General features: G+C 42.4%; 1 protein-coding gene across 4 annotated transcripts in view; it reads left to right on the top strand.

Annotated features, from left to right (window-relative positions):
• The first annotated feature begins 13,447 nt into the window (after window positions 1–13,447).
• The window catches only part of Rif1 (replication timing regulatory factor 1), a 51,985-nt gene continuing 42,494 nt past the window's right edge, over window positions 13,448–22,938 (top strand). For 3 of the 4 annotated variants that reach the window (XM_034495962.2, XM_076928740.1, XM_076928739.1), the window contains exons 1-7: window positions 13,486–13,847; window positions 14,845–14,923; window positions 16,677–16,773; window positions 17,625–17,752; window positions 17,837–17,931; window positions 18,803–18,992; window positions 21,952–22,044. In XM_034495962.2, coding sequence (XP_034351853.1) covers window positions 13,744–13,847; window positions 14,845–14,923; window positions 16,677–16,773; window positions 17,625–17,752; window positions 17,837–17,931; window positions 18,803–18,992; window positions 21,952–22,044 — 786 coding nt within the window. In that variant the 5' untranslated portion in view covers window positions 13,486–13,743. The other variant, XM_076928738.1, reaches the window with a different exon arrangement.

The following is a 22,938-nucleotide window of genomic DNA, read 5'->3' on the forward strand; positions in this document are numbered from 1 at the left end:
GTTGGACAAGGCAAACTAACAGGAAAAAAAAAAAAAAAAAGACCCCAAGAGAAAGCACAAGAATCAAAGACCCACTTGTTTACTCACTGAGGAGTACATAAAACACTAAACTAAAAGCTATAGTGTGTACACAGAGGACCTGCTGCCGGCTCACGTAGGCCTTGTACTTTCTGCTTCAGTCTCTGTGAGTTCATCTGAGTTTTGCTCAGTTCATTTGGAGGGCCTCGTATTCCTAGTGTGCTCCATCTCCTCTGGCTCCCACCCTGCGTCTGCCTCCTCATCATAGAGTTTCCTGAGCTATGAGGGGAGGGATTTGGTGGAGCTATCTCATTTAGAGCCGCATGTTCAAAGGTCACTCTTTTTAATGTCTGGCTGTGTGTTGGGCCCTATTTTGGCCCTGGTTTGGGCCTTGAGGACAAACCTGATCCTGGCTCAGGTTTCTGTGGTCTTGTTGGAGAGCCTAAGCTTGGCTGGAGTTTTGAGACCTATCTCAGTCACTTCTGTATCAGGGTGTCTCAGCAAGACCTGTTTGGCCCTGACTCTGCCCCGCCATTGCTAATGTAGAGCTTTGCCATTAGCCCTGGTAGTCACCCCATACCCTCTGTCACCCTTCCCCACCTCCTACGTCATCTCACCGCACCAAAAATCCCCCTCCCTGTGCTCCAAGTTTATATAAGCGAGAGGCTGCCGCAAGAAAGATGAGTTCCTGCTTCGATAAGACTCCCGGCCCGGTGTGTTTCTTTTGGGTAGTCTACATTCACCATCCCACTCAGCCCCAGAGAGACCCGGGCAGCCAGGACTGGGACTGCTCTCCTCTCAGCATGGAGCTGACAGCTGTGGGTCTCTATTTGTTTTCACCTGCAAGAGGATACCTCTACCATGATGGTTGCATAAGGCACCAGTCTGTGAATACAGCAGAATAACATTAGAGAACATTTTGTTCTCTCTCTCTCTCTCTCTCTCTCTCTCTCTCTCTCTCTCTCTCTCTTCTTTCTCTCTCTCCCCCTTCCTTATTTATTTATTTATTTATTTACTTACTTACTTATTTACTTAATTACTTAACCAGTAGTGTTTTGTTTTACGTTAGGTCTCTGGACTACCAGGTCTCTGGTTCTTGGTCCCTCAAGCAGTGTTGGGTATGAGTTTTATTCTTACATGTAGTAGGTCTTAAGTCAAATCAGACATTGGTCAGTTACTCCCAAAGCTTTGTGCCACCATTACATTTTGTAGTTGAGCTGTATTTGTCAGGACTCCATAGAGAGAAATGCACGCAAAAAAAAACTTCTGGTGGTGTGCTGCGGCTTCTTGCTGCTTCATTGGACTCTGGTTGATTGGCAGGGTGATGTCAGCTGAAGCAAGACTTGTGGAGAACACGGGATGTTTGAAGGGAGTATAAAAAGGACTCAACGGGCAGGCAGTGGTGGCAGGGCAGTGGTGGCGCACGCCTTTAATCCCAGCACTTGGGAGGCAGAGGCAGGCAGATTTCTGAGTTTGAGGCCAGCCTGGTCTACAGAGTGAGTTCCAGGACAGCCAGGGCTATACAGAGAAACCCTGTCTCAAACAAAACAAAACAAAACAACAACAACAAAAAAAACCCTCAAAGCTCAGTGAGCTTGACTTGCTGGTACAGCTAGCTGTGCAACACTTGTGGGTCTCATGTCTTCTCTGGTCTTCACTGCTGAAAGAGGCACAACTGAGAACTTTTCCTAGCATTTCTATTGGCCCTGGTCCGTCCTATTGACTTGTGCTGAGGCTGAGGCCTGGTTGTCTCTGCTAGATAGTGCCACTGTTAGGAGCCTCGGTGAGTGTGACAACATTCGCCATTACAAGATGGCGCGGGCATCCTTTGCTCCCACAAGTAAACAACTAACTGCGCAGGTGCAAGAGGTGAAAGCGTGCCAAGCCACTGCCCATCCCGGGGCGTAATATGGGGTAATGAGTGAACAGCCAATCAGAAGTGAACACGCCACTCTAGGGTGCATATAAGCAGTGCCTTTTCCGGGCTTGGTGTCTTCCGCTTCTGCTGATACAAGAATAAAGCCTCGTTGTAGTAACTACCCGAACACTGCCTCATGTGTCTCTTTCGAGGGCGAAGGGGACTCGGAAGGGGCGGGGAACATGCCACTGCCGCTGATTTGTGTTTGCTGACCCAACTCTACCGAACTGGACGGCTGGTGTATCTGTGAAGTATTTGCCAGTAGATCAAGCTGCCACTGCTGACCTGTGAACTGAACTGCTGATTTCCTGACAACACAGATAGGATTTGCTCCAAAGAACCATTTCTATATAGTTCCACATCCCCTGTATTCTTTCTTTTCCACTTCCTCTGGTGGGTGGTGGGCTAAAAGGGAAGATAAAGCATTTAAGAACCATCACTAAAAGTAGACTTTGAAAAAAATTAAAATTACAACCTTCCTATACCAAAGACACTAAAACAAGACTGTCAACTTCAATTATTTTTGTAGCCCTTCCAATTTTTCTTCCCATGATATATTTAAGATACAGAAAAGAGACCTGGTGAGATAGCTCATGGAGCAAAAGTGTTTGCAATCAAATTTAGCACTCTGGGTTTGAGCCCTGGAGCTCACATGGTAGAAAGAGCCACTTCCTCAAGCTGTCCTCTTGACCGACTTTTTAAAAAAACAGAAACACACACACACACACACAAAATATTCACAAATACACGTAGGCAAACACACAGAAACACATATACAGAAATGCATACAAAGACACACAAATATACACACAAACACATATACAAACACACACACACAAATAATGTTGAAAAGTTTTTAAAAAGCTGACTATGAAGACACATGCTTTTAGTCCCAGCACTTAACAGGCAGAAGCAAGTAGATTGCTATGAGTTTGAGGTCAGCCTGGTCTATACAATAAGGTCTAGGCTAGCCAAAGCTATACTGTGAAACTCAGTCTCAACTCTGCCCCCTCCCAGCTTCAAAAAAATAAACTGGATTTCTGTATTGCATAGGTGAACTCTTTCAGAAACAGACATGTGTTTTCAAATTACACATAAAATGAAATACTATGCTATCCTATTAAATTTATTTTAATATTATGCCTTAAAACAGGGCAATACCAGGATTGACTGGGATACAGATACAGAGGAAACAGCTGGGGCTGGTGCAGGGAATAGTCTGTAGTAGATCTGAAATCTGTTGGGACAGATAGACTAGGGACACAGAAGGTAAAGTTAAGAAGTTTAGGGGGAAGAAACTTATCTTGAACCTATATTTGAAATTTGTAGGTTTATGGTCCTGGTAGTCCATGGGGAAGGTGAGTCCCAAGACTGGGAAAAGAAGAAGAGCACACAGCCAGGGGAGAGACCCAGCCTTCAGGAATGGACAGGTGGGACATTTAGGCTTTTGACAGGAATACTTATCTGGAGTCCATAGGAACTGTGACAGGCACATGCAAATTGATTTTCTAAAGCTTATACACATTTTTAAGTTTATAACAGGGATAAAAGTTTAAGAAATGTTAGCATTACCACTGTTTGTTATCTGTATAGAAATTCACATTGTAGAAAGAGCAGTCAGTTTGGGGATTTTGGAGAATGGGAGCAAATTAAATAGAGGTCGAGGAAAGGAAACAGAGTTGATGTTGAGAGGCTTTGGGAGCTATTGCCAGGGTAGAAGGCAAATGTACGTCAATTTTCATAACAAGCAGGACATAGTCTTGTGTGCCTGTAATCCCAGCACTGTGCAGGTCTGCTGTGTGACAGAACTTTTCCTGGGGAGGTGATACATGACTATTCATCTCAGATAGGTGTCTACAACAGACCAAAGTACAGATACCCCCAAACTTGGTGAACCAATGAGTGTTAATGGTCTTTTGTTTTGCTTTGTTTTGTTCTTTTGTGTTCTTGTATCTACAACCCTTTCAAACTTTATTCCACCCTAATCCCGTCCAACTCCCCAACACTAGGAAGGAAAGGTTAGAGGGGAAAGAAGCTGTAGACCTCTTTAGGCTACTTCTGCTGATTAGGGCCAGTCTAGTCTTCATTGGCATGGTATCTACAACTTCTTCTCGTCTCTTTGCTCATAAATACTTGAAAACCCACATCAGCAACCAGGAACAGTAGCCATACCACAACCACCACCTCCTCCTTCTCCTTCTCCTCTTCTCCCTCCTCCTCCTTCTTCTCCTCCTTCTTTCCCTTTTCCTCCCTCTTCTCTTTCTCCTCTTCTTCAGAGAACCTCTGGCCCCTCTTGGGACTCTGGCATTTATTCCCTCTCCAGAGGCCCCAAAATAAACTTATCTGCAGGTGGCAAAAATCCTGCCCCTCCTAGATCACAAGACAATCATAGTTAATGGCTATGGAAAAATGGAAGCAGGCTGTATACCACACCTGGGGATTAAAACAAAAACATATTCATATAACATAACTGGGTTTTGAAAGAAACCACAATTCTCACTACAAATGAGTTTTATTGGGGTTACTATGAAGAATATGGATGAGGGGTTACTTCCAGGAGAAGAAATGACTCAAACATAGCTACATCACCAAAAGCTCACCCCAGTGTGGTTGTCAGCTCACAAAACTGGGAACTTGGAGCATACTGTACAGCCTGCAGACAATTCAATAGGTTGAAGAATCCTTTCCATGTGCCTCACGTGCCCCCGCCCCCCCTGCCCCCACCCCCACCCCCACCCCAGGCAGCTTAGCTGTTTTCTGCTTCTTCCAGGCAGTTGGCCTGATCTCAGATTCTTTTTTGCAGGTTGGCTTGTCTGAAAGTCTTCTTTGCATCTTTCCTCAATAATCTGAGAAGGACTTTCTGCTTTCATGTTTTATTCTACCAGAGAGGGGCCTAGAGAATCTGGTCAGTTTTCTCGACAGTCCTGAAGCTATTTTGAATTATTTACCTTCTTGTTTAAGGAGCTTCCTGCAGGGTGGAATGGTTTGATCTGAGGAAACTGTTACACAACAGGGTCAGAGAGACAGGAGGATGCTTGGGTTTTGCTGACTGCCTGCAGAGCCAACAAACACTAACTCATGGAGAAACTTTGCTTCAAAGGAATAAAGCAGAGATGGGTAGAAGAAAACAATCATTAACCCTCCTCTAGTCTCCACAGAAGTGCACACAAGTGTACATGATACACACACAAACTTGTGTGCATAGTACACACACACACTAGATAGATAGATAGATAGATAGATAGATAGATAGATAGATAGATAGAATTAAAAGTTAGAAAACACCTCAGTGTGTGACTTTCTTTCAAGATAGCCAGTAGAATAGTTACCATGTTGGATAATGTTTTGTCTTTCAGAACTGTCCAGTTCTGAATCCAGAGTGCATGGTATGCTAGACAAGTATTCCATTATTGAGTTACTTCCCCAGGACCCTTTTGCCTTTTATATTTTGAAACAGTCTCTCTTTCAGTTGCCCATGTTGATCTTGAACTTGTTCTATAGTCCAGGCAGGCCTGTGCCACTAGGCCTGGTTCTCTTATAGAACTCTTTCTTCCTTCCTTCCTTCCTTCCTTCCTTCCTTCCTTTCTTTCTTTCTTTTCTTAAATTTTAAATACAGAGTTTCACGTAGCACAGGCTGGCCTTTCACTAGTTCTGCCTAAGAGTGATATTCACCTTCTCCTGCTTCCACTTTCTTAAGTTAGTGGCAAGTATGGACCACTGTGCTGGCTTATGCAGTTTGGGGAATTAAACCCAGGACTTTATGTATGTTAGGCAGATGCTACCAATCTCCAGCCTCCAGAGACCTAGATGATTCTTATATAGCAACTTCCTCTAAAATATAACATACCAATGAGGGAAGCTCCTTAAGGCACAGAATGTTCTAAACCAGTGTTTCTCAGCCTGTTGTAACCCCTTTGGGGGTTGAACAACCTTTTCTCAGGGGTTGCCTAAGACCATGGGAAAACACAGATATTTACATTATGAATCATAACAGTAGAAAAATAGCAGTTATGAAGTAGTATTGAAAATAATTTTATGGTTAGAATCACCACAACATGAACTGTATTGAAGTGTTGCAGCATTAGGAAAGTCGAGGACCACTGTCTGCAGGGAGGTGAAACATTCTATCCTTCAGAGCAGTTCCTTAAGTTCAGAAAATAAACAATACAAACGTTTCAGGAAATCCCTGAAATGAACCAGACTCACTAGCTCTCTCTTTCCTTCTACCATCATATATAAGCCATAAAGACTGCCAAAAATCCTGGTATAGAGGTGTACCCTTTTAATCCCAGCACTTGGTAAGAAAACCCTGTCTGTGATTTGACTTTGACCTGCAGCTTCTGAGACTTGAAAATCCCCACCCCCATGACTTAGTTGGAAATCCCTGTCCCCACCAAACTATACTTCTGGCATTGCTGTACTTTCCATTAGTTCACTGAACTTTTATGCTTCAAAAATTCATAAAAGCCTTTCCTCTCCTTTGCTGTCTCTCCCCCTGTTTAGAGGCAGCTGTCATTCTGTGTCTCTCCTCAATAAATCTGTGTGAAGTTTGTTGCATGGTGTGATTTTTGTGGATTTTTGGCTCATGACTGCCAAGATGCCCTTGTGCTGGAAAAAATCCTTACACTTGAGAAGTAGAGCCACATGCATCTCTGTGAGTTCAGTGCCATGAATTCTAGGATAACCAGAGCTACTCTGTCTCAAAAAAACCAAACCAAACCAAACCAAAAGAAGAGTGCTGAGAGACACTCACAAATCAGCTGAGCTGCCTAGAATTGCTCATACTGACTGAGTTACATGGAAGAGATACTCTCCAACCTATTGGGCTGCCTTCAGGCTAGGCAGTGTGCTCCAAGTTCCTAGCTTTTGTGCGTTGTCACTCATGCTGGGGTGGTCTTCAGTGATACAGCTGTCTTTGAATCATGTCTACTCTTGTAAGAAACCCTTCATCCTCAGAATAAGTGTTACAGCTTTGAGAGGGAAAGGTTTCTCTAATAAAAGTGTTGCAGCTCTAAAGGGAAAAAGTATCCTGGCAATTGGAAGCCAAGGGATACCACAAAGTCACACTGCACCACGAACCTCACAAGAGATTTATTAGAAAGGACACAAAAGGTGGCTGCCCCTGCTTTGGCTAGAAGCAGCAAAAAACTGAACAGTCTTTATATAGAGTTTCTTGTGGGGCTAGAGCTTATCAGGGTGGCCTGGGATTGGTGGGATTTTGTGAACTGATCTTGGGGAAAGCTCAGGAATTGGTGTGATTTTGAACTTAGGAACTGATGGGTTTTCTTTTTTCTTTTCTTTCTTTCTTTTTTTTTTTTTTTTTTTTTGGTTTTTCGAGACAGGGTTTTTCTGTGTAGCCCCTGGCTGTCCTGGAACTCACTTTGTAGACCAAGCTGGCCTCAAACTCAGAAATCCGCCTGCCTCTGCCTCCCAAGTGCTGGGATTAAAGGCGTGCACCACCACTGCCCGGCATGATGGGTTTTCAAAACCCAGAAGTGAGTTTGGCCATCTTACCCTGTATATATTCCTCTAAGTAATCCCAGTTTAAAAAAAAAAAAAAAAATCGATGGTTTACCAAGTGGGACTTTGGTGGTATCTGTACTTTGGTTTGTTGAGGGCTCCTTATCTGAGGTGAGTAGTCATGTGTATTGTGTCTTTTCAGGAAAAGTTCTAACACACGACATCATGTCTTCCTAGGATTACTGCATGAGCTCATGAGTTCGTGTTGTAATCCTAGCACCCAAGAAGCTGAAGAAAGAGGATTTAGAGTTGGAGACCAGCTTGGGCTAGACGTCAAGACCCTAGCTTAAAAAGAGAGAAAATGAAATTAGGCATTCCTAGCGGATTTGAGATATATGAGAAACTTATGACCACATTGTTGTTCCCCTAACGCCTTTTATCCTCTCTAAGGCTAGGAATGAAATCTAGTGAATGAAGAATGGTAATCAAGTAGACCTCTAGATCCCCTCCCTTGCTTTCATTTTCTAATGTACGACAGAGCTCAAAAGTAAAAAGCAAAGCAAACAACAAGAGCCCCTGCTCCTCACAAATGAGCCTGTGACTGGGGCTCTCATCATCTTCTTCTTCAACATTACCTCTCAGTCTCTGATAACCACCTTTCTCTCTTTGCTTCTGGGTTCCATTTAGATTTGATCTATGAGTATGGATGAGCTACTTGTTTTTCTGAGTTTGGTTTAATTTATGCCCTAAGACGATCTCTGGGGCCATCAATGTGATTGCCAAAAATAAACCATCATTCATTTTTATGGCTGGTTACTATCTACTTGTTTATGTGTACCATATTGTTTTTTTTATTTTATTTTAATGAGGCCGAGATAAGGTTTTATTAAGTACATTTTAAGTGAGATAGACAGATAGATGACCAGCTCTTGTCCCCAGTGTCAGAGAAACCTGGCAGCTAGTTCAAAGTGCCTCGAACCCAGGGAGCACTGTGGGTGTCCCTAAGCTGGTAGGAACTCTTTCTCTGGTCTGCATCACCATGCCTTATACACTTTCTTTAGTACTTTAAAATGTATGGATTCAGTGGGGCAGGATAGAAGCACAGGGAAAATTATTTGGACAGGTAAAGAGAAAGGAAAGCTTTGCTCAGGCGTCTGATTTGAAGCCTCTCACCATCTGAGAGTCTTAATCAAGAGTCTTAACACAAGGGACTGGAGAAATGGTTCATTGGTTAAGAGTATTAGTTTCTTTTCCAGGTGACTAAGTCTGATTTCCAGCACCCACATGGTGGCTCACAACTGCCTTTGCACACACACACACACACACACACACACACACACACACCACAACCCTTTAAAAATATTTTAATATAGTCTTAGCATGAGATATAAGATGAAAAGAGAGAAGCTCAGAAAGATATCCTTGAGTAAGGGTGTGGAGTTCTCTTTGAGAGAATGGGCCACCATATTTTCTTTATTCCTTCATCAAATGACTGATACTTAGGCTGTTTCCATCGCTTGGCTGTTGTAAATAGCGCTGCAATGAAGAGAGGTGTGACCATCTCTCTTCTCCATACTGATTTCATACTTCCTATTGGCTGGTACCCAGGACTGTGATTGCTGGGTCACAGGGAGTTCCACTTAAAGCATTTTCAGGAATTTCTATTCTATTCTCCACAATCATTGTAGCTACTGATATCCCTCCTTTAAAGATGTTTCTTTATTTATATGTATGCGTGTCTTTGTATGTGTATGTATACCCGTGTGTATGTAGGTGCTTACAGAGGACTGAAGAGGGTTTAAGATCCCTGCTTAGAGATGCAGTTATAGGCAAGAGTGCTCTACAAGAGCAGTCACCACTCTTAACCATTGAGCATCTGTCGCAACCCTCTTTATCTTTTCTAACGTAGCCATTCTGACAAGTGTGAAGTGTGCTTTAGTTTTCATTTTGAGACAGGGTTTCTCTGTATAATTTTCCTGGCTGTCCTGGAACTTGCTGTGTAGACCAGGCTGGTCTCAAACCCACAGAGATCTGCCTGCCTCTGTCTCTCAAGTGCTGGGATTAAAAGTGTGTGCCACCATACCTGGCTATTGGAAAAGATTTTTAAATTATATTTAACAAATACACTGGAGAATCATGCAATGCTGCCTACATTGGGTGCAATTCTGTGCACAAGTCTGCACACATCTTTGCAACTGGATCTGAGATGATAGAACTCTATTATTGTTTACTGTAACCCCTGCAATTCTTCTAAATAAAGACACAGCCATCTTTTCTTCCTATGACTTCTATGGTTGAATTACCACTGCCAGATGAACATTTTTTTCTCAGCTCTGGTTTGTCTTTATTAACTGTAACTATCACTATGTTACCCATATCTGCAGCTGGAAGTCTGTCTAGCCAACCCTTGATTCCCTTCCCAGACATGATACACAAAATTTTGCCTCCTGTGTTGTTAGTACATTTGATCCCAGTTTCTACTAGACAGATCTGGTGGTTTGATGAGTGAGAATGGCCCCCATAGCTTCATATGTTTGACTTCTTGGTCCCTAGTTAGTGAATTGTCTGGGATCAATTAGGAGGTATGACCTTGTTGGAGGAGATGTCTAATTGGAGGTGGGCTTTGGTACCACACCAGGCCTAGTCTTGCCTCTCTGCCTGCAACTTGCTGATCAAATGTATGCTGTCATCTATTGCTCCAGTGCCACGCCTGCCTGCCTGCCCCTGTGCTCCCAACCATGATGTGATGGCTATGGACTAACCCTCTGAAACTGTAAGGCAGCCTCAACTTAAATGCTTTTTCTCTATAACTTGTTATGAGTAACTAAGATATAGGGAATGAAGAAGTTCTCTCTAGAGGATCTATCATGTCCCTACTTTGACATTTTGAATACCTGGAAAAAGCCAAAAAGAAAGTTCAAAGGGTACTGGGATATGAATGTGATGAGTGGTTTTGAACTAACTTTCTCTCTCTCTCTCTCTCTCTCTCTTTCTTTCTTTCTTTCTTTCTTTCTTTCTTTTCTTTCTTTCTTTCTTTCGATAGTCTTGCTATGCAGCCCCAGATGTCCTGGAACTCAGTATGTAGACCAAGCTGGCCTTGAACTTAAAGCAGTTCCTCTGCCTCTCAAGTATTGGGATTAAAGGTGGGTGCCACTACTCTCACCTTTTAAAATATGTCCATTATTATTATTTTTTTTAATCTTCTTTGGAGAAAATTGGTTTTCTTCTAGCTATTGTGTTTGGGTCTCCTGAGTGTCAGGAGTTCCATATGTGTTCCTGTATCAGATGTATAGTTTAGAACATTTTCTTCTATTCTGGAGGTTGTCTCTTTACTCTTTTGTGTCCTTTGCTGTGCAGAAGAAGCCTTTTCCTTCTTTGACTGTTTGACACAGGGTCTTTGTGTGAAGCCCTGGCTGGCTTGGAGTTCCTCTCTCCAAACACCCCCCCCCCCAGGCCCACATGCTGGGATTGCAGGCTTGCCCCTTATTGCCCAGCTGGCTGCCTTTATTTTAATGAGCTTTCTGAATGAAAAAAATAAAAATCAAATAAAGAGGAAAGGAAAGGACATGACTGCTCTTAGGTATGGTGGAGGAGAAAATTCATTATAGATAAAAGGGAGGCATGGCCAGAGGCAGACACATCTGAAAGAGTCCAGAGTGGTTCTGACCTGAACTGTGTGAGGAGAGAAGAGGTGTGGGGAGACAAGGGGACTAAATACAGCAGCAGAAGGACAAAGGTGCAAAAGGGGGAAAGGTAGCCAAAACGTCTGGATTACATAGGGAAGGGCAGTCTGGGCCCTGGGATGGAAAGTTAAGGGTGGAGAGTGCTGTATGCCAGCCATACTCTGGACTAGGTAGAGACTGAGGGATGCTGGGAGAACCTGGAGCTCCAAGTTCTACTTAGTATATCAAATAGGCACCTCAGCTACTTGTCTCAGGTTTGAAATTCAACACTTTCTCTTTGTCTAATTGTACTTTTATTGCTAGTGTTTTTGGCTGAAGTTTAAAGAAATAATAGTGTGTGTTTTAGTAGTCTTTTTTTTTTCCTCCTTGACATATGATCTCATCAGAGATCGGTTTTTTTTTTTTTTAGAGGTAAGGTCTCCTGTAGGCCAGTTTGGCCTCAAACTGAATGTAGTTGAGGATGGATTCTTGATCTTTCTCCCACGTGCTGAGATTCTAGGCATGAAGCTCCACTGTGTCTGACTCTGAATCTTACTGATATATATGTTTAATTTTATTAACATTTAATTTTGTGTGTGTAATAATTTAAATTTTATGTGTATATAGTTTTTAAAAATTTGATTGGCTTTTCAAGACAGGGTTTCTCTGTGTAGCCCTGGCTGTCCTGGAACTCACTCTGTAGACCAGGCTGGCCTCGAGCTCAGAAATCCGCCTGCCTCTGCCTCCCAAGTGCTGGGATTAAAGGTGTGCACCACCACCGTCCGGCTCACCTTTTTATATGAGACAGAAAATACCAAAGAACAAGAACTCACGGACCTAACAAGATTGCATGTGAATCTAACTTTTTTTTTTTTTTAAACGTTAACACTTCTGCTGCAAGTGCCAATCATCAGAAACTTAAGTCGTTTTAGGTGGTCAAAAAGCTAGGCGTGGTGTGCACACCTTTAACCCCAGCACTGGGAAAGCAGAGGCTGGCGGATCTCGGCGAGTTTGAGCACTGGAAGGTGGGAGAATTTAAATCTCAATGGAAGGAATGTGGGTGGTGCTGGGGTAAAAGAGGGAGATTCCTGCTGAATCGTGAATCCCACTAAATGAAGTTGAAGGCTTGTCAGTATTTGTTTTTACTTTTGTGAGGGGGTTCTGCTGCATAAGTCAGCTTGAATTGGAACTGGGGATCTCTCCTTCGGAGTTCTGGGAAACAGGTGTGTACTACCGCGCTTAACCTACCTGTAATTCTTGAGAAAAGGGATTTAAAAAGAAGGAATTTTCACAGGGAAAAGTTGGAGGTTCTGGTGGGTTGTTCAAAACAAACGGCAGACCTGAGGTTGGGACCTAGGACTTCATGTGTGCCAGGCAAACTCTCTTAACAGAGCTTGGCTCTGGGTGGCCCTATTATTCTTTGTTGTTATTTAACAATTTATTTTGTTTTTGTTGTTCTTTTAAGGACAGGGTTTTATTATGTAACTCTGATTGTCCTGGAACTCTTTTATCTGTCTGCCTTGCCAACTGCTGAGTTGGGAGTAAAGGCTTGGACCACTAGGTCTAGCGTCCTTGACCTTCTGTGCTTAAAGTTGAAACAATTCTTTAGGCTGTGGAGCGTGCTGAGAGGCACATGAAATGATTTTAATGAGAACCACCCTTGTTTAAGGGTTTACTGTAGTTTCCTGGCACCGGTGTATCACCCCTCCTAAACACCTGGGGTCCAATAGCAACTAGCAGATTCAAGCAGTTGCTTCAATCCGAGGAATCCCTGGACTGAAAGGGCGGAATTTTGAAATCTGCACATCAATACCGCTCACTTTCAGGCCTTTGTTATGCTCCCCATTGGCCTCTTTTAACTACACTTTTTCCGGAGAGAAATGTGCGGCAACTCGTCCTCATCTAACCCTAGAAGTAAATTTGCTAAGGTCACAAACCAACGTTTGAATGCGTTGCTTCTGATGCACCTCTGACTTACCCATCGATCTGGGGCTGAGAGACCGAAAGCTAGGCTCAGCAAGTGGACCTCTAGAAAACAAAACAAAACAAAACAAAAAAAAACGAACAACAACCAAACAAGTCCAACAGCCTGTTTATTCACTCTTAATCAAATGGTTTTGTTGGCTCATTTTGGAAGCACTGGATCCGAGAGTTTGCAAACTTGGTCTGATGAGCAAGTAGATAAGAGGCAGGTGGAGTTGGGCACTAATTTACATCACCAATCTCGAGCCCCAGCTGGAGGCGATACACGCCCCCCGAGGTGATCGGGGGCGGGGACGGGCAGCAGGCCATCGAGCAGCCCGGCGCGCCACCGCCCGTTGGATTGGCTCGAGCCTCTCCCGCCAGGCCTGCCCGGCTCCCGCGCGCCGCTGGGCCCGCCCCCCGCCGCCATCTTGGTCGTGGAGGAGCGGGCTGCACGCGTGAGTAAATAAGCGCGAGCCGGGAGCGGACGGCGGCCCGGGGCGGAGAGCGGCGGAGCGGACGTCCCGCGTGGGCTGAGGAGCGGGAGTCTCGGCCGGCGCCGCCTCTGCCCCCTCGCGGCCGTGCTGCCTGGGAAGCGGCGGCGGGAGCCGGGCGGGCGGGAGGTCGGCCTGCGAGCGCGCGGCCCGGCGTGCAGGTGAGGGAGCCGCGCGGGCTGTGCCACCGGTCACTGGTGTCTTCCGGCCTCACTTCAGGGTGGCCGACATGACGGCCCCAGGTCGCAGCCCCCTGGAGCCGCTTCTGGAGACTTGGGAAGACCCCTCGGTGGCTCCCGGCGAGCAGACGGACGCCTACCTAACTCTGACCAGGTGAGGCGGGCCGGGGGCGAGCCGGGGCGGGAGACGGGGCAGCTGTGGGGACCCGGCGGACGCGGGCAGCTTGGGGCGCACCGGGCCATGCCTGCGGAGTGACGTTGCGGGGCGCAGCGGCAGTGTCCGAAGTCTTCTTCGGGGGGAGGAGTGGGTTTTTAAATTTATTTTATTATTTTTTTTTATTTTGGTCCGGCCCGCAAACTGGAGCTTTTAAAGAAAAGTTTGAGCTGGAAGTAGTTTGAAGAGCAGGGCTTCGCATTGCAAGCCTCCGACGCCGTGGGAAAGTTGGCGGTCCGGAATGATGGGGTTTAGTTAGGGTCGTTGACGCTGCCTCACTCCAGTGCTCCCCACTGGCCTCGAACTTGTGGTTCTGCCGAAACCTTGTTTGTAGTGGTTGAGATTACAGGTGCGCGAGCCAGCGAAGCGGCCCCAGAATTGGCTTTTTTTAAAAAAAAAGCAGAGCCGGGAACCCCGTTTGTCTCTTATTTGAAAGACTTTAGAACATTTCTAAATTTTGTCAGGTGACCGTAAAATTAGAAGACATGACTAGAGAAAGGGATTTCCATTTTTTTTTTTTCCTCATCTAAAAATTTGTCGAGGCCAAAAATGCTTTGAGGCAAGTTGCGGCTTGTATCTGGTGTAGTTTGCAATTTTTTTCTATATACCTTGAGCCATTTTTAAGGAAGAGGTTAATTTTAAAGTGCTTGAAATTAATATTTAAAAGCTTAAAAAAGTCAGCCAAACAGAGAACAGTCAGGAGTCTGGGTACTTGTGCCTGCAGATGCCAGAAGTGTTGGATGGCCCTGGAACTGGAGCTACAGGTGGTTGTGAGCCACTTGATAGGGGTGCTGGGAATTGAACGTGTCTTCTGCCAGAGCCTCTATGTGTTCTTACCACTGGATCATCTCTCCAACCCTGAAACTAGTCCTTAACATGATGACAGTAATTTTTTGTTTATGCTTTTGACTAAGATTATGTTTTATTTCCTTTAAAGTCGTATGACTGGAGAAGAAGGAAAAGAAGTCATTGCAGAAATCGAGAAAAACCTTCCTCGGCTGTATACGGTTTTAAAGGTCTGTGTTTCTTTCTTAATGACTCCATATACCGCCTCAGTCTGAACCCACTAGACTGAGCCCTTGGAAGTCTTTCTTCAGCTTTCCAAATCTGGGATTCTAGGAGCAACTCTGACTAGCTTTCTAATAAAATGACTTTTCACTGTGGATGTAGCATTACCCAGTGCATTGTTAATGCCCTCAATACAAATATCATCAGTTATATTGATGGGACTATTATCTCATGATGCATATGGCTCTCTGTCACCTTACACGTGTCTCTCACTTCAGTCTGTGTATGTACTACTAAGCTACATTCACAGACCAAGTCTGCTCTTTAAAGCTCCACTTTGCAGCTTAGGAAACTGGTTCATTTGCCTAAAGTGTCCAGGGTTGTCAGTTCAAAGCTTGTCTCTTATATAAAAACAACTGTCACAGATAAAATCTGTGTTTTGGAAGTATAGTTCTGAGTTGTCCTAAAATAGCAACTCTTTAGATAGTCATACACATACATTTTTTTTTTTTGTGGGGGAATAGGATTTTCCCAGTAAAGCTCTGGGAACCAGGTAGCTTAGCTAGGTGACAATTCTGCCTCTGCTGCGTTCCAAGTATTGGGATTGTAGGTTGGCACTGGCATACCCCATAGTACATGTTATTGATTTTTATTTACATTAATTTTTGCTAATTTTGCTTGTTTGGAAAATTGTTAACACTTTAAAAAATGATAGTCAACTTGATTTCCTTGTTTAATGGTAATAGTTAATATCAGATTGAGTGTGTTCATAGCCTCATCTGACCACTTAGTGACTTCATAACCTAACATCAACACTTTTTAATTTTCTTGTTTTAGAATGAAAAGATTTAATTGAGTATCCCAACCTTATTGAAATTATTACTATTTTTTTTGACAGGGTCTCTAGTCCAGGCTTGCCTTGGACTTCCTATATAGCTGAGGATGACCTTGAACTTCTGATCCTCCTGCCTCCCAAGTGCTGGGATTACAGGCATGTGCCACCACTTTGCATTTATGCAGTGCTGGGGATTGAACCCAGGGCTTCATGCATGCTAGACAAGCACTGTACATCCCCCAGTCCCAAATTTCTTGAGCATTTTTTTAAGACCAAGAAAAAGTGTCTAATATATAGTATACTTGAGAATTGCTATATTGCAGCTGCTTCCCTTTCCTAGTCTTAGAGGAAGAAGGCATCACTTCCATTCTAAAGCTAGAGTGTCAGTTTTGCATTTGAGACTGCTTATTCCTTGTAGAAGAACCATGTTGCCTCTGTTTGTTTTCTTTCTAATAATTTTAACATTTTTCATCTGTTGGCTTTGTCTTTGGTTTTGCATGGACATGGGAGATGTCATTTGTCTTTTCTTAAGAACATTCTTTCATTTGATTTTTTTTTTTTTGGTTTATTTTTTGTGTATGGGTATTTACCTGCATGTATGTCTGTGTATCACATGTGTGCAGTGACCACAGAAACCAGAAGAGGGCGTCAGAACCATAGAAATTGGAGTTAGGTTGTGAGCCGCCATGTGTGTGCTGGGAACCAAATGTAGATACTCTGCAAGAGTAACTACTGAGCTATCTTCAGTCCCTTTCAGTTGATCTTTTTCTAGTTTCCTCCTCCTTTGCCAAGCTTCCCTATCTTTTTCCACTTATTCCCAAAAGGCTGTCTGATTGATTGGATTAAAATGCAATGAATTTGGGTTGCAACTGGCTTTAACTCTAGAAACTCTGTTTCTCTGCTGTCAATGTGATTTTGTGTTGTAGGCTCACATTTCCAGTCAGAACTCAGAACTGAGTAGCGCTGCTCTACAAGCCTTGGGCTTTTGTTTATATAATCCCAGAATTACCTCAGGATTATCAGGTAGGTAAATTGATTAATGTTATATCTGTTGACTTCATAGTTTTAATACAGTTGAAGTACTGTTATCTTTAACAATCAATTTTATCTTGGACTTCCTATATAGCTGAGGATGACCTTGAACTTCTGATCCTCCTGTCTCATTAATTTGGAGCTTGTGCACCTGTGCTGAAATGCAGGAATCATATTTACCATGTGGGTTCTAGGGATTGAACTTAACTAGGGTTGATGGCAAGGGCTTTTACTGGCTCAGTCGTTTTAGTAGAACATAGTAAATTGGAAATTAATATTTCTCCCTCCCTCCCTCCCTCCCCTGTCTGTCTGATTTATGATTGATGTGGCAGTCACCCCCCCCCCCCAAGGAACTTGTTGAGTGAAGAGTTCTTATTGTAATAATAACTTATTATTTTGGAAGTGGTAATAAAGTATAGTAGTACTATTAAGTACTGTTAAGTACTATTGTTCTGTAGTTAGTAGTTTGCAACTGTAAAAGAAACCTACAAGATCACTTAGAGGAGCTGAGGGATAGGTAATAAGGAGATCATAAAGTTGTTACTCTTTCCTTAGTGGAAGTTTCTTTTGTGTAAGACTCCTTAGTATCTTAAAATGACAATAGTTAATTGAATTGTGTAAGATTAAAAAAAAAAGGTTTGCAATCTGCTACTATGTTTCCCCTTTGGTCAGGATTGCTTATTTTGGTAAAAGTGATGCTGGTCAGCATCTCTGTAGGTTCTGTGATCATCTGCACTTTCTGAACAGCTGCATCTGCCTTTGTTACTTTTACTTTTGTAGCTGAGATTTTAAAAGATTTTTAACTATACTACATAAATGAAATTAAAATGCTTGTTTTTCAGAGGCAAATATTCAAGAACTGCTTTTAACCTTGAATGGTATCATTAAGAGTTCAGACAAAAATGTGTGTACCAGGGCACTGTGGGTAATATCCAAACAGACGTTTCCTGCTGAACTTGTTAGCAAAATGGTGAGTCTAGTTTTGGTACATCTTTATTTTATGCCCAAAAGACAGTTGTGGCTGATCTGATTTGTGTGTGTTTTTGTCATTTAGGTATCCAGTATTATTGATTCATTGGAAGTGATACTAAGTAAAGGAGAGATACATTCTGCTGTTGTTGATTTTGAAGCATTAAATGTTATTATAAGGTATGCAGTTGGTTCTTGTATAAATTAGAATCAAGTTTTGGAACTTTGGGTTTGTGTATTTAATGATGAGTTGCTAAGCAGCGGGGCTGGCTACTTAGTTGCTCCTAAGCCTGACAACTGAGTTGAATTCCTAAAGTCCATGTTGAAAGTTCCTGCAAGTTCTCAGACCTAAACACCATGCATGTGTAGGCAGTCACACTGGTGCACATACATGCACACACATACAAGTTTAAAACAATAACGTTTAAAAAACCAGAAGTGACTATTCTTTAGACTAAGTTAAGCAAGAGAAAGGTAACAAGATGGAAAACTATCTGTAAATTGGTTCTAAAAATTGTAGGATAAGGTTTTCAAAATAAAATGTACTCCTAAGTCAGGAGCATTTTTGTGCCTTCTTCATAGACATGCTGACAGCACAATTTTGCTTAGTTTCAGTTTAAAAAGGTTTGCAGTTGTTGAGCTGTTTAACTGTGTTCTGATGTTGAGACTGACTTGTTTCTCTGTACACATGCATGTACATATTCTCACATTATTGGGGTATGTTATGCATATTTCTGTGAATTGCTATTTTCCTGGTAATTTCTTTTGTAGTCTGAGGGATTTGAGCACAGTAGCTGTGCCCCAAACCATATGTCTTTTTTTTTTTTTTTTTGAAAAAAAACAAAAACAAAAACTAGAGACTGAATCTCATCAAATTGCCTAAGGAAGGCTGGACTTGGCTCACCATGAGGTGAAGTAGGCCTTTGAACCTTGTGATCTTAGCCTCTTGAACACTTGGATTCATAGATGTGCCTCACCTGCCCTTGCTCCTTGATAATTAGCTTGACCTTATCTTGTAAGTTTAATTTAGTCATTGGTTTCTCCATTGTAGGCTAATTGAACAAGCCCCGACTCAAATGGGAGAGGAGTCTGTGAGGTGGGCCAAATTGGTCATACCATTAGTTGTTCACTCAGCACAAAAAGTACATCTGAGGGGAGCCACTGCTCTAGAGATGGGGATGCCATTGCTGCTTCATAAACAACAAGAAATAGCCTTGATTACAGAGCACCTTATGACTACTGTAAGTATTTCCTTTCATTTGCATGTGGTATAAAATAAGGCAGCAGCTTGTCTGGGGTGGGGGTTACCTGACTGGCCTGTGTTAAGGTGTCCTCCTGAAAAGTCACCCTGTGCGACAGACCTGGTATAAGGGAGGTTTATTTGGGGGAAGGGAGGGGAGTGAGGACCTGGAGAAGAGGTAGAGGCAGGCAGACAGACAGAGCTAGGAGACAGACAATAGAGCTAGGAGGGCAGAAAGGGGGAGAAAGGCCATCTAGGAACACTGGGGAAGGCTGTGTGAGGCAGGGGATCAAGGGACCTGGGGATCAAACACTAGCAGTCCTTTTTTATTTGTTGCCACACCTGGAGGTGGCAGCAGGTCTCTAGAACTGTGGGAGAAGCCTAGTGGGAATCACCGCTAAGCCAACAGTTAAGAGTTTGCTGAATTCTGCATTTAGGAATTTCTACTTCGAGCTTAAAATTCAGCCTAAATTCACTGGTATAGTTATACCATCTTTGAGGAGTTTTGTTTTGAATCAAAACAAAGATGTGGGCTGGATGTAGCTCAGTGGTAGAGTGTTAGTTTAGCATTCACAAAGCCTTGAGTATAATCTTAGGCATCACAAAACAAAAGAAATGCAGAAAAGAATTGTTAATTTAATCAAATTACTCATAAATGAATTGAAACATTTTTGCTAAAGTGTATTTTATCCCTTCTCTAATGAGTAAATAATGAGTAATTATATTCCGAAAAAGGAAGAATTGTGTTGAATTCATTATCTTAATGCTTATAAACTCATGTAATATAGTTTCCTAGCTACTGTTTCAGGTCTTAAGTTTACCAGCTTGTATTCTTGCCAATATTTATTGGACATCGGTTTTTGGTTTTGTTGTTTTTTTTCCCTTGTGAATTGTTCTAAGAGCATTACTGGCTACTGTGTAAACTTGCCATGTTTATATATGAGGCATACAGTATGAAGAAAATGTTAAAATTAGGACCTTTTAGCAGTGATGGAAAGCCAGTATAAGAACTGGTTGTGTGTATGATGATAATAGAGCCAGCTCAGTTTAGGTGAAAAAGTCATGATTGCAAAGGGACCTGTTATGTTCGTGCACCTAGTTAGTTTTCAGGGAGTGTTGTGGGCAGCTTTGTTCTGTAGAAGGGAATGAAAAAGTGCATTATCATATAGGAATAGGACTTGGGGACTATTGTAAGTTCTGTGCACTCCTCTGTGGCATATATAGTTCATTGTGTATACTAGGTTGGCCTTGAACTCAGACTTTTCTGCCTCAGTCTGGAATTAAAAGGCTCATACTACCAAGCCTGGTTTAATGTAGTGAGTTCCAAAGGACAATCTTGTATTTCTCAGGCATTACCTTTAAAGAAAAAAGAAGATGCTGGGCAGTGGTGGTGCACATTTTTAATCCCAGCGCTTGGGAGGCAGAGGCAGGCGGATTTCTGAGTTCAAGACCAGCCTAGTCTACAGAGTGAGTTCCAGGTCAGCCAGGACTACACAGAAAAACCAAAAAAAAAAAAAAAAAAAAAAAAAAAGGAAAGGAAAGAAAGACATTTTAATTGGTCTAGAACTTGATGGCCAGTGAGACCTAGGGTTTCTGAACTGTATCGCTGGCTGTCCTGGAACTCTGTAGGCCAAGTTGGTCTATATTGAACTCACAGATAATCCCAAGGTTCCTTTTTTTCTCCACCTTTGCACCTTTGGGATATCAAATATACATAACTGTGTCAAATGTTTTTATTTAAACATGGGTTCTGAGAATCAAATTTCAAAGTTCTCATGCTTTCATATCAAGCACTTTACTGGCCAATGAAGTTTTTATTGGTAATGTGGTTTATATGGTAAGCCACATGTTAGTTTCTTGTTACTATGATGTGATCCTTCAGAGAATAAACAGACTAAAAAACGGCAGTTAAAAAAATGATTACTTTGGAATTTAGGTTTGGTCACTTTGGTCCCATGCATTTTATGTCATGACTACCATCATGATAGGACTGTATGGTAGAGTACATGTTTGATTTCATCTCATAGATGACAGCACTCACATGTAATCCCAGAACTTGGGAAGCATAGATATTTGAATCTCCATGAGTTGAAGGCTAGCTTGTCTTTAATAAGTAGCTGACCTCATCTGAAAAAAATATTCAGAGACTAAAAATCATAGTTTACTGGAGGCATAATAGGAATTAGCCAGGGCAAGATAAGCCCTTCAAAGACTCCCCCACTACTTTCTCAAATAGGCCGGTTTTTTATATTAATGTAGTTTCTCCACATAGGCCAATATATACATTAGCTAAAATTCTTTTTAAATTTGTTTTTAAAATTTTTTATTGTATGTGTGATTATGAATGCCAGGATGTACATGGTTTGGTGCATATGGGATCAGAGGACAGATCAGATTGGCCTGCCTCTGCCTCCTGAGTGATGGGATTCAAAGCACTCATTACCATGCCCAGTAAGAGGGCAAATTGGGAGTCAGTAGTTAATGTAGATCTGAGTATCTTTTGTTGTTAGGCCTGAGGGGCAAGGGCTTTCACCCACTAAGCCATCTAGGAGGCTCTTGAGCTTTTAGACATCTGTTACTATGAAGCTGTTAACAAATTTTATTTAAGTTATTATGTATGAGAAAATTTGTTACAGTATCATTTGAATTCTAGTTAATAATGTGCCTGAAGTTTTTAGGGAGAAGTATTCTGGTAAGAAAAATGTGGCCTGAATTGGTGGGCATCTGAATGGTCAGTTGAGCATTAAACTTACTGGTAGAAGTAGGTGATTTCTGTTTTACTTTAACCCTCTTCAGCTTGCTATATACTGGAGTTTTTGCTTTCTTTGGAGGATGTATACTCTTCATTGTAGAAAAGGTTATTTGGCTCAAAAAATTAAATGTCTGAAAAGTTCCTAGACTTCGATAGTGGATGCTTTGCCTTTTAAAGTATTTGATAAATGTTTTACTTTTGTTCACAGAAATTAATCTCAGAACTCCAAAAGCTATTTATGAATAAAAATGAGACTTATGTGTTAAAATTATGGCCTTTGTTTGTCAAACTTCTTGGAAAGGTAAGTGAATTACCTTGGAATTCTTGAATTATCTTGGAAAGGATAGTGAGTTAGTTGATATTTTCATGATTTGAACATGCCAGGATTTTTACTTTTAAGTGTGTCTCACACAAGCTTCTATGGAACTCACCACTCCGCACATAGCTCAAGCACAGCCCTGCAACTTGCATCAGTCCTCTTGTATCAACCTACCAAATTCTGGGATTGTAGATTGAACCACTGCGTCTAGTTTATGTGTATGCATGCTCATACGTACATTTATGTGGAGGCCAGAAATCCACCTCAGGTGGTGTTCATTAGGTGCCATCTGCCGTTTCATTTCTTTCTTACGTTTATTTGTGTGACTGTGTGTGAGATACACTCATCAGGACTGCTGCATGGCGGTGTGGTTCCCAGCAATTGAACCCACCGGCCTCTGCTGGGATTAAAGGCATCTGCTACTGTCTGCCAGCTTACCTTCTTTGTGGCAGGGTTCCACATTCCTATGCATTCACTAAGGAGGCAGTGGTTCCTGCCTTTCTAGCACTGGGGTCACATGTACTTGCCTCCATTTCCACCCTTAAGAATAGATATGTGTGTGTTTAAGAAATGTCTTATCTTGTTTATGCACTTGCACATTGGTATGTAGATGTGTGCACAGAGGTCAAGGCAACTTTGTAGAGTCTTTTCAACTACCACTGGAGATCAAACTCAGGTTTTTTGTTTGTTTGGTTTTTTTGTATAGATTTTTTTCTGTAAACAACCCTGACTGTCCTGGAACTCCTCTGTAGACCAGGCTGGCTTTGGACTCACAAAGATCTGCCTGTCTTTGCCTCTGCCTCCTGAGTTCTAGGATTAAAGGGGTACACCCTGATGGCTCAGCCATTTTTTAGGCCTTCTGTGTGGCTAAGCAAA

Source organism: Arvicanthis niloticus, chromosome 2, assembly GCF_011762505.2.
Source record: "Arvicanthis niloticus isolate mArvNil1 chromosome 2, mArvNil1.pat.X, whole genome shotgun sequence".
Classification (NCBI taxonomy): Eukaryota; Metazoa; Chordata; class Mammalia; order Rodentia; family Muridae; genus Arvicanthis; species Arvicanthis niloticus.